Source organism: Lepisma saccharinum, chromosome 12 (genome assembly GCF_977018435.1).
Source record: "Lepisma saccharinum chromosome 12, izLepSacc3.1, whole genome shotgun sequence".
NCBI lineage: Eukaryota > Metazoa > Arthropoda > Insecta > Zygentoma > Lepismatidae > Lepisma > Lepisma saccharinum.
In genome coordinates, this window is record NC_139240.1 from 44,216,837 (window position 1) to 44,229,661 (window position 12,825).

A 12,825-nucleotide genomic window follows, 5' to 3' on the forward strand; every position below is an offset into this window, starting at 1 on the left:
TAAAATAAATTTTAATTTGACATACACTATACAAAATAATAAATGGAGAAACTATAAATACATCAGTGCATGTAGGAGAATCAAGCAAGAGGCAAGATGAATAGACCCAAAAAAAATACCTCTTCTCACTTCATTCATAAAATACTAGAGTTTGCAACACTGTTTATATTGTCAACAATTAATTATTAAGAATATAACCTACCTTCCAAATCTTCAAATTCATCTGCATCATCAAAATCGTCTCTAACTTCAAACTCTTGAGGCGGAATCCTCATGCACAATTTCCGCTATGCAGTCTGGATCTAACGACACTATTCTAAACAATGTAGCATACATCAACCTGACAACAAAAAGTCGCAGGTGCGAGATAACAATAGCACAGGAGTCACCTAGCGGTCAGAATTTCAAAAGGGGCTTGAATGAACATGCACATGAGACGAAGTACGAACATAGCCCGTAGTTCAATCGGCAAAGCGATTGCATACCGCAGGACGGGCTACGCCTGTCGTGAGACCCCAATGTGTTAAATAACCCCAAACGACATTCCAACCATACAGGAATTTGTCGTACGCCGAGTCCATAGCCTCCTTCAACCATGACATCTTTCCCATATCCAAAATGAAACAATTTTGAAATCCACCTACTCTTCCGATCGTATGCTTCCCCGCTTTGCATCGAACAAACTCGTCCAACGTAGCATATAGCCTACCTTTCAGTATACATATATGCTCTAGATTTAATCTCACTGGCTTGGCTTTCCTGATTTCATATTGCGTTGTGCATTTTTTTAAAGACCACACTTCTTTCGCAAAACTCACCCTCTCCCTCTCCATACACACACAATTCTGCTTTACATTCTCTTCTGTTGCATAAATGTAAAATGGACCACTTAATTCCCCGGTCCTTAATATCTCGCGAATTACGGACTCATCATCCATCACAAAACTGTAATGTTTATACGCAGGCAGTCTATTGTGGAGCAAAAACAACTCGCACATACGTACTTTTGCATTTTCCACATTCGTTTCAACCCTACAATTGTCGCCTGGTCTGTAAAACCACTTCGCCATCGAAAATGGATCTACGTCGTCATGTTTACCCATTGTTATTAACATCTCCCCTTTACCTCCAATCTCCACGTCAGCGCAAAAATGCCAATATAGAGTGTAGTTTGACATTTCGTTTTGTCTTACAAGTTCAATTGAAACAAAAAGCTGTTCAATACAACCTGCAACAATACAAACATTTGTCTATTACCATACTCTAACGTAACACACTAACCAAACACATTCTTGCAGTAACGTACAATACCGACCGCATACTTACCTAATCACTACTACAGCACGACAACCAGCAGATCTCTGTTGGAAACACGATGATACGACACATCGACTCGGATTCAACGGCGCCAATATATACTCTCACCAAGGACAACTCAACACATGTTGCTCACCTTCACGTTCTCCCTATTCCCCGCACACAAACATTCTTCCATTTACCTACAATCACTTACTTATTCACGGAACGCACTACCATCTACTTTTTTATGCACACAGCATTGACAACATACCACAGACTAAACAACCTTGCGAAACCTACAAAACATGTTACTCACCTTGACAATATCCCTCTGCTTCACAACCACTTTTAGTAACCCACATTCCCGAACGTCACGTACATACAGGTTGACAATTAATGAACTATATGAAATAAAACTGAAATTAGTGACAAACCACGTAGTACACAAACTGTATTGCACATGTAAACAGCACTACAGACATTCGGATTTAGGTTATGACATGTTCGATATGTCTGCCATCTCTGGCGATGATGTGGGGCAGACGAACAGCAAAATTCTGCATGGCCCGCTGAACTGTCGAAACATCGATGCTGTCGATGACCTCCTGAATGGCAGTTTTCAGCTCGGCAATGGTTTTGGGATTATTTCTGTACACTTTGTCCTTAACATAGCCCCACAAAGATGATTCACATGTGTTCAGATACGGGGAATATGGCGGCCAAGCGAGTCCCCTTCCAGTGGCCTCTGGGTATCCCAGAGCCAGAATGCGGTCCCCAAAATACTCCTCCAGGACGTCAAACACTCTCATGGTCCGATGGGGTCAAGCTCAGTCTTGCATGAACCACATCTTGTCTTGTACCGTGACATTTTCACTTGCAAATGGCCGACATCAACACGTTGCGTGTGCATACGCATACAAATTCCCATCATGCCCTGTGGCCAGCCACGCAGTTTGGACGTCATCATGCGAACCGTTCAGAAATTATGACAGTTTTATTTTATTTCATATAGTTCATTAACTGTCACCCTGTATTTACACAACACACTATGGACTACTTGTTTTTTGTACCGACAACCTCGCCTTCAGAGTCGATGACCTTGCCAAACATGTTTACTCTACATGCATTTCACTCACCTTGTATGTGTTACCCCTCCTCTTTAAACATGACTCGCATACGAAACCACATTCCCAACTGCATATGCTCTAACACTCGATACCTATTCACCTCGCATTTTACTACGACAAACGACAACACTCAATATAATCAAACCCACTTTCCAGCTTCATAACTAACACATTCCCTTTTATTTATTCTCGTCTGTCACTTGTTTCAGATATCTCCAGCCAGCAGCAAGGATCCTCACACCCACAACGTCTACAAACATCATGGCCACAGAGACTTACAATATAATAACTTTTGACTCATCAATAAATCATAACATCTACAACTTTTAAATTTTCCTTTCACATCAATCAACACCTTCCTTTTCGCCTACGTCAACGAGGAACGACACACACCCAACAGTTTTACTCATATCTTGTATTCCCTTTCCTGTTGCCCGGATAGCTCAGATGGTAGAGAATTAGGCTTTTAACTTAATGGGCAGGTTTGAACCCCTGTTCGGGCAAAATCTTTTTCTTTTAACTTCATCCTTGCTTGTTATGTTTACCTACAACCTCGTACGCTATCATTTACTCCCATCGCCTTCACAGAGGTTGCGTCATACTCTCCTACAGCACTCGGTAACCTTCAATTGTTAAATACCAACCTCATTTGCATAATTTCAAGGTAAACCACTTTTATAGACCATGGTTCAACTACTATATATAGATTTTGCTAGATAAACTAGTCTATGCTTAAGTATATCAAAAATAGTAAAATATTTTGGGTATTGGTTATTATATATATAGAAAAAGAGACCATACAGACCAATCTTGGCAATACTGGCATAACCAAAAGTGAGCATGATCAGAAAATTCATGAGCTCATAATATCTGCAAGTGTAGAAAGAAGGAGAAGGAAGAAGCATACTAATATACATATATATACACACCCAACTAATCAACAGTGTCACATGACCCTGAGAGTAGAATATTCCCAAGCCAGACATTCAAGAACATTAGTCATAATAATACGAGGATTTAGAATTCGTAGCATGATTAGACAATTTGCTACACCTATGAATTAGCTAAATCCACCAGAAGATATGAAAATATAGCTTAATTTTAGTCCAAATAGGCTGATATCAAAACGAGGTCGTCCGTAGAAACAATCAAATTTTTCTACTTGTACCCATCTCCAATATTTGGAACTTGTTGTGAACAGCAAACCAGGTCTCTGTGATGATTATTTGCTACTCTTGAAGGTAGATGATGAGAATTCAACCACCAACAGAATGTTGGCTGAGAGATCCACTTTACGTAGCATAACTTCTCTATGTATCTTTGTTTTAAAATATTTCACGAAATGTTATCAGAAATGAGGGTGTACCTTAACTCCTTCTTTCTGTTGTTTCATTAGCACTTGACTCTTGCCAGTATCCAGATTTTCCTTACTTGTTTCAATTTCTTTGTCTTCAGTTAGTCAACATTTTCAAAACAAGATTGAAGAAAAATAAGATAGCCGATCTGTGCGTAAAATTGAGTTAAAGCTAGTTCTGCAAAAGCAAACAAGCATATCTTCACACAAGAATGTGGGATCTTGTGTGATATGTGAAGTGAGCATGTTATTAGTGGTTTTTACACTAGTTCAGTATATTAGAAAAAAGTAAAGTGCTGCCCTGTGCTTCGCACCATGCCATGAAGGCATGGCAATGATATTTGTTCTTATGTTAGAATACATATTTTCCTTTAAGCTGGAAGACCCTATGAAGCACAATTTGATTAGACAGCTGCAATGTGACAGTAGAGGAGCCAAAGCTATACAGACGTCTTGGATGGGTGGACCAGGAATGACCTGGCTACCCTGCGTGCTATGCCACCCCAACTAGAAATGGCTCTCTGCTTATCCCTGCGGGGGGTTTGCAGGGCGAACTTTGCTGCTGAACTGCGGACCTTGAGTGACGTGCAGCGAGAGCTGATGGCATTTGATGTTTCTTACGGACAGTATCGAAGCCAAAGCTATACAGACGTCTGGGGAAATGATTTTGATTGGCAGGTTGAGACCAATGTAAAGCTGAACTACTGTAGTGGGCTTTAGTAGTTTAAGCTGTCTTGCAAAGATGTTTATCTTCAGTTACACATTGCGAAAGAAGAAAGGACACTTTCTGCTGAATCCTCCCATCATTTTGCAGGACAATGCTCGGGTTCATGTAGTGCAACCTGTGGCTGATTTGTTAGCTCGGCTGGGTGATGCTCTACCAGCCCCTGTTACTTTGATTTGATCCCTAAGACGAAGCTTCCAAACTGTTCCAGAGATTCTTCAGGCAGTAGACTGCTCCATTCAAACCATCAACAGAACAGGCACTCCTACAGAAATATGACTACTTCCAAATTGCTGGCAACAGGTTGTACACAATGCTGGTTACTAGGGCTGGAAAAGTTTCACAGAGGTCTGTCTCTCTTTTGTATCATTTGAGAATAATTTCCAACCCATGTATATGTAATGTGTGTGTGGTTAAGTGAAGCTGCATCTTGGTGATGATTTCAGCTACTTTTGAGTGCAGATGATATGAACGGAATGTTGACTGAGAGATCAGCTTCTTGTGTAAGTTTAACCACATTTATTAGAAATTACCAGGTAGTTTCAAAGTGGTCTACTCTTTCACGCACTTTCTGCTATACCTGCGAAACTGTATTCTGTTGTTAGAAATCAGGGGCAGATTGACAAATCCTTCCTTCTTAAGCATGAGATAGCTCCATTGCTCTCTGGGGGTTCAACAAAGGTATGAGGAATTCAGGATTTGAAATTGGACTCAATAATTGATGTAGAAATGTCTGAAATTATGAGACTAGAAAAACTGCTGGAAACGCACACATCAGAATTGTCTAGTTTTGTTGGTAACTTAAGGCACTGTAACTGAAATTCCATCTGAAATCGTGAGAAATTTCTTTCTCTTCAAATGTGGTGGAGATTTTCTACAGCTGGAGTAAAACCACTTCAGTGTTTCAAACTAAATATAAATTTATCTAATCTCAATTTGATGACTAAGAATCCTAAATGAAGACTTGAAGTGAAAGAGGATGTAAGTGCTATTTGCAAACCTACAAGGAAAATAAGTTTGTAGGAATTCCCTTGTCAATATGAACACCTTGTTGCTGCCTTTGGTTTCTGAAACACGTGAAAGTGTACTACATTGAATACAAACACTATAATAGGGTATAGGAATTATACATAATAATACACATCTGCAAAGTGTGAAAAATGGTGTAAGTTCAAAGTGACAGATATACAAACATATAAGGTAGAGCACAGGGTTGTAGCTTGTCCTGTACAATTTTGCGACCATCATAATTGTAAACATTTGAAAAGTAACAAACAAGATGCATTACACGTGACTATGAACTGAAAGTTGTCCCATACGTGAACATTGGTGTTAAAGGTATATGTCATCATGTTAACATACACGATTCAATACACAGTACTATAAACTAAACATGTTCACATACCTTAGCACAGGTTCGAAAGTTATGTGCTAGGCACTTAGATCATAATATACGTTGATGCGCTGGGCACTTGCACCTCCTGCCATCTATTATCACCTAACACAACTATGCAGGAATGTGTTTGGACTAAAAGAAGAGGCCTGTTGGTGATAGCTTAAAGAAAAGGAGTCCATATACTCTCGTTTTCTCCCTCGGTTGTTTTTTGAAAGTGAGAAATCAGTCACATTTGGTAGTCAATTATTTCCTGCATTTAGTCTGGTCACGTGGTTATCAAGTTTGTCTCCAGAGCTCCTCATATGTTTGATCATGTATTATATTACTGGTTCACAGTTTCTAACTTCATGAAATATAGGGGAATGAAAATTCACGAACCTTGCTCACAGTGTCAACACCACAGCATAGGATTTCAATGTCACTTCATAAATTTATCTGTAAACGTATCACAGTAAAGGTGAAAAGCTTAACAAATCTCTGTGATGATTGCAAAAGATTACATGTTACTCTTGAGGGTGGCTCGGAGATCACTTTGCATAGGGTAACCCTGTCAAGGTATAATAATTGTTTCTTGAAACATTTCATGAAATGTTAGAAATTAAAAGTTTACAAATTTTCTTGATACTTTACCCCCTCTTTCCATTGTTTCATGTAAATGTGGTGAATTATGTAGTCCATGGTCCCAGGCCCTATTCCCAATTTGGACATGGATGTTCTTAACAGTGGAACGAGAAAAAGTAGTTTTGCCCGATTATACTCTTAATAAAAAGCAAGCAGTTAATCAATTCTGTATTTAAAGTTGAACAAGTATGGAACTTTTAATAGTGCGCCCATTGAAAGGACAACAGCTTGAAAACCACAATCTTGCGCAAGGTGAGATAATTTGAAAAGCAAAAAATTTGCAGCAAAGCAAGTGATTCACACACATTATTATAAAGTTATTTTCTTATTTTTCAGCATATTGCATTCATAGTAATTTGTTTCAAGCAGTATTCAGAATCAGATTTGTCGAATGTTTTGTATTTATGTTATTCAATATGATGTGGCCCAACTTAAAGAAGGTAGCTGAACTTTTTAAGAATTCCATTTTTTTTTAAAATATATTTTTACCCTAACACATTGGTAGTAAACAGGTATGAAGAGTAAAACCCTCAAAATGCTGACCAAGGCAATATTTATTGTAAAATAAGAGTTTTCACCTTCTAACAAGTTCTTCTTCAGACAAATAATAATAATAATGTGAAACTTTGTCTGAAGAAAAAGCCTGTTAGAGGGTGGAAACATTGTGTTTGTCGTGTTTTAAATTTGCAATAAATTTGTCAGCATTTTGAGTGTTTTATTAAACATAGAAACAAGGGTTAATACTGTTACCAATTTTATTAGTGTTGCTTGTTCTGCTATCATTTGGTAGATTATCCCCCTGCTCCACAACCACCACCAATTCCCAGATATAACTAAGGTCTCCATTTTGAATATGTCAAACATAGAGTTTATTACATAAAGTATAGCAGGAATCTTCTCTCCACAGGACTCTATGTTGACTGCAAGTAAATCCAGTGCTTCATGATTTCCTGTTGATGGGACAGAGCAGCCAACACCTAGACATGCTTCATGAAGCAGTAAGTACCACACGTAACTCTCAACTAGTCAGTGCTAAGTATACAGGGTGTGCCAGAAGTGATAGCACAAACAAACTGAGAGATGTACACAATAGTAGAAGCAAAAAGGTATCAGTAAACAGGGGGTTGCAAATGAACATGTTTGCGAGATAATTGCAAACATATGGTTACAAACTGCCACTGACTTGTTTGTACACATCATTGTGCACTCCGAGGTTTCTTTGTTTAAAACTAAACACTGCCGAACATGTAACGTACTGTACAGTAACAAGAGCAACAGTAATGTCTATCAAGGTGAACCTTTTAATTCTATTATTTGTTATTAAGTAGGACTATAGCACCTCTCTCATGAAAAGCATACGATGTGTACAAACAATTAAGTTAGTGGTGGATCTTAATCAGAGCTCGAAAAAATCCCGGTCGCCATGGCGACTATAAATTTCAGTCTGGTGACTGATCTTTTGCTGTAATATGTACGAAATTTTGATGTTTCTAAGTTCAAATTGCAGTAGAGCGTAAGTTAGCAAATTATTTTTTTTTCTCTTATCAACGTGAACATTCCATAGTGTCAGTAACAATTTCTTACCCTTTGTCCCCCAACACCCCATTCCCTGCTTTCTCAAATAATTTAGCGATGTTTGCTCAGCATCTTATACGGTGTGTTTCAAAAGTCGCACAACACAAACTTTGGAAATGTAAGTTATATCATGAAAACCGTAAGAGATATTTACACCGGGTTTTATGCATTATGAAGCCTCATCCATTGAGATATTTTTCAATGATTAAAATTCAGTTCACTCCGTACAAAAAGTTATATAAATTAATAACTGACTGAAAGCAGCATTCAAATTTTTCCAGAAATGAACTTCTGAATGAGAAAACTATGTAAGATATGATCGAAGGGTCATAATTAGACATTTGATGACTGACGGTCTGTCATTTGCAACAAATATTGGTCATGTGCAACATTTGATGAATTTTTGACCGATGATTTTATGGATTGAGTGAAAAGTGCCATTTTTGGGACATATCTCCATATACGACAACACTAGCAGGTTGAAATATTGCCAACAGTCGCATGCAACATGTGTCTAAGTATTGGCTATACATTTACGTGAAAAATCGTATATCAAGATTTTGTGCCGAAATAGGGCTCTTAAGAGAATCCTAGGCTGCCCCTGGTTACATTGAAGTCTCTTCGCTCACTTTCACCTCTACTGTGCCTCTTTTTTTTAATTGATTCAGCATGGCGTATTCATTGGAGCAGCACGTGTGCATTGCTGAAGAGTATTTTACTACTCATTCTTACACTCATGTGCAAGAGGTTTTCCAATAAAAATGCACTGCTTCTGCTGTACCTGTCAAACACCAACAAATGATCCCACAAATTGTTTAAGAGTTGGTATTTATTTTTGAAAATCAGTTCTCAGATGTTTTCAGCAAAATAGCAATGTTTTTTAAAGTAACGTAAGTGCATTTACTTAGATAAATGCTAACAAATTTATGCAATGCAAAAGATGGCGCTTGAAGAAAGAAAAAAGGCACACAGTGTATGATTGCTGCTTTACGTAAAAAAACATTCACACATTAAAAATAAGTCGCAGTATTTAATAATTCGTTGATCTGCGATTTTGTTTTGCATAATAAAAAGTTCTGCAACGTCTCTCTTCAACAACAGTATTATCTTAAAATACGACTGTAAGAAGACCCAATGGAACTCTCCCTTCCTGCAGGCTGCTGTTGACTCCCCCTCCCATTCTTCAGCTTGTTTGTAATGTTTACGACAGGCTGGGAAGAGCGGCGCCAGTGGCTTGTCTGACAGCTTGAAAGATATCAATCTCTGATCTGCTTCAGGCAGGTATAACGTGCGGAAGGCAATGCAAAGAACAATCTTGTTAAAGGGTAGTGCATAGCCTCTCCCTTTCTCTCCCATGGTCCTATGGTTGCAGCTGATAAGAAAGCCTGTATGAGAATGGGTGGCAGATGTTATCATCCTGCCAGGAGCAGCATTCTTTTGAGCAGGTAGAGTTAAAAAGGTATAACTGAAGTCTTTTCCTTGTTGGAACTGAACTCGTCGAATGCATAAAAATCGTATAACTGAAATATAATAGCATGCAGCCTTATGGGAATTGCCAGGGACAGTCCGAAGAAAACGTACTAACAAGAAAAACGTACTATCGCGAAACGTATAATTGCAATTTCACCGTATTAAGTCTCAAAGCTCCCACTGATGGGTGTTAGTGACTTAGTTTATATGTTGTCAGTGGGAGCAATGAAATCATGATGAAATTGGCCGGTGAAAAAATGAAACTTTCCTGTACTTCCTCTTAGGAAAACAATGAACATGGTGTCTTTGAAAGAAAACAGTGTCATAGGTGACTACAACGAAACAGCAAATAATGAGGGAAATTATTAATGTGATGACAGCTTAAGTTTATTTTATTTAAATATTCAGTAACACTGAAAAACTGACTTTGTTTTACACAAATTGCACATTCATGTAATGTGTGTATTACGGGTTTGCGGGACAGTTTTTTTTTTTTTTATCTAGATGGGAAATTGTTTAAATCACAACATTTGGGATGGGAAATTTCCAAGGTAAGATAGGAAATTTTTGAGATGGGAAATGTTCAAAATTTTCCAACGCTCTGGAAATCTCAAATTCTGCATGTCATTTTCACTTTAAGTGATTGTTTTCATTTCTGGATTAAAAATTGACAATTTCTGATGAGTTCATGACACTTGCAATGCAGAACACTTTAATAATTAACGAATTTTAAAATGACCATTTGGTATTTTCTTACTTCTCAGGATCCCGAGAAGTCGGGAATTCATTTCCTGGAGTCTGGATTGGGACAGGAAATTTTTTTCCCAATCCCAGTCCCGACTTTTTGGGATCCCGCACACCTCTAGTGTGTATGGTTAAATGAAGCTGCATCTTGGTGATGATTTCAGCAACAACTTTGATTGCAGATGATATGAACAGAATGTTGACTGAGAGATCAGCTTCTTGTGTAAGTTTAACCAAATTTATTAGAAATTACCACATAGTTTCAAAATGGTCTAGACTTCCACTCACTTTCTTCTATACCTTTATCTGTTCGAACTGAAAAGCTGTATTCTGGTGTTATTCTGCTATGACAAAACAAACTTAATATATTAAATTCCATCTTGAGTTTTTCGGAAATGAGAGTCACATGTTTGTGTGAAGCTCTAAGTCTTATTTCATCTTCGCTACTGTGCATTTTGGAGGAGCAAATAAGGCTAAATGCACAAAATGACAGAATGAGGGGAGCAAAGTGCATACAAGAAATGTAAAATTTAAATAAGCATCATTCTGCATCAATCCTGCACCGTGACCATGTGGTCTAAGGCATCATGCTATGGGATGTGCTCTGGTTTGAATCTCCCAGGAAGAAGCGTAACAACTGTATGTGACCCACTATCTTCAGGAAATTGGGGAGCTACGAAGGAGTAGAGTAACAGTGTCATGGAAAACCTATAACGATGACTGGGGTTTCATCGTTCATACTTTAAAAATGACATGAAGACCCTTACCTTCCCCCACACGAAAATAGGTGTAGTTTGTAGTTAATCTGAATTTATAAGATTTTCCACTTTTATTTTAATTTCATGCATATCTTATTTCTCTAAGGTTCTTGATCTTTATTGCTCACCCTGTCTCTCTGTGTGTGCCTGCCTCTGAGAAAGGTTGCTTGTACTTTGCAACTTTCTATCATGTAAAAAAAAGTTTCCTTGAAAAACAAATAATGAGAATACTAGTATAAACAACAACAAAGTAATACAGAATCATACAGAAGGGCGGTCATATGGCATGCCAATCTCCATTATTTCAAACTTGTCATAAACAGCAAACCAGGTCTCGGAGACCTTGATTGATACACTTGACGCGGCATGGTGGTGATTCATGACTTAAGTGCCTGAAGAAGGGGTCGGTTGAACCCCTGAAACATAGCATATATTAGCTAAGGAGACTTACGTTGGTGTAAGTAATTGACTTTTAAAAATTATGGTAAAGTGCTCCCCTGTGCTTAGCACCATGCCATAAAAGAGTATAGGGTGTGGGGGTAACGCCCCACACTTTCTTGATCCGGTCCTGAGTGGGGGTGATGTGATCAGCATCATGCCCCTGACTGCCTTTACCCCCCAGGGCTTCCCCCAGGTACCCATGTTATTCGAAGCTGGGTGGCCGCCAGGCCTGTTTCCAACGTTAAAAGAGTTCCCTGATTTGAACCGGCCAGGGATCAAACCCGGGACCTTTAGCATGGTGGTCAGATGCGTTACTGAACCTTATATTTTTATTTATTTATATAATAAAAATATATATTTTTTAATATTTGTCATAAGTGAGTAATTCGCACAAAATAAAAATATGAATCAGGTCTCTGTGATTACAAGCGATTATTTGCTACTCTTGAAGGTAGATGATGACAATTCAACCACCAACGGAATGTTGGCTGAGAGATCACTTTCCATAGCATAGCCTCTCTATGTATCATCTTTGTTTCAAGTGTTTCACTAAATGTTAATCAGAAATTAGGGTGTACCTTAAGCCCCTCTTTCTGTTTCATTAGCACTGGCTCTTTTCAGTAACCAGATTTTTCTGTGTTTTCTTATTTGTTTAAATCGCTTAACTTCAGTTATCAACATTTTCAAAACAGCAAAAATAAGATTAGCCAATCTTTGCGTAAAATGGAGTTAAAACTAGTTTTGCAAAAGCAAACAAGCATATCATCTTTACACAAGAATGTGGGATATGTGAAGTGAACATGTTGTTAGTGGTTTTTTGACTAGTTAAGTATATTTTATGGGAATGAAATTTGTTCTTACTTTAGAATAAATCTTTTCCTTTAAGCTGGATGACCCTATGAAGAACAACTTGATTTGACAAGAGTTCCAATGTGACAGTAGAGGAGCCGAAGCTTTACAGCCATCTGTGGAAATAATTTTGACTTGCAGGTTAAGACCAATGTAAGTTTTTCATAGATTCCTACTTGTAGACAAGTTTAGCAAATGCTCTGCTCTACTCTACCATTGCTACAAGTTTCCAAACTTGAGATTTGTTTTGATAAAATACAACTAACTGGTGTATGTTCCATTGCAATTAGGTATCGTAACGTACTCTGAGTACGTGGGATCGAACCAAGAACCTTCACCATTGAGGGGGGTGATGTAGCTCGCTTAATCATTCATCCTCCTCTTTTGAGCACTCGCCCTTCAAGGTAAGCCTAATGGTAATGGGCGAGAGGTACTAACTACACACTTGGAAATGGCAAAACACAAGC

At 38.2% G+C, this 12,825-nt stretch overlaps 1 protein-coding gene across 2 annotated transcripts in view; it reads left to right on the forward strand.

Moving 5' to 3' along the window:
* The window catches only part of LOC145996455 (uncharacterized), a 112,954-nt gene that overhangs the window by 20,997 nt on the left and 79,132 nt on the right, over positions 1-12,825 (forward strand). The window contains exons 4-5 of one of the 2 annotated variants that reach the window (XM_083132945.1): positions 7,429-7,519; positions 12,396-12,511. In XM_083132945.1, coding sequence (XP_082989071.1) covers positions 7,429-7,451 — 23 coding nt within the window. In that variant the 3' untranslated portion in view covers positions 7,452-7,519; positions 12,396-12,511. Of the gene's footprint in view, positions 1-4,156; positions 4,464-7,428; positions 7,520-12,395; positions 12,512-12,825 lie in introns of those variants that run through there. The other variant, XM_083132944.1, reaches the window with a different exon arrangement.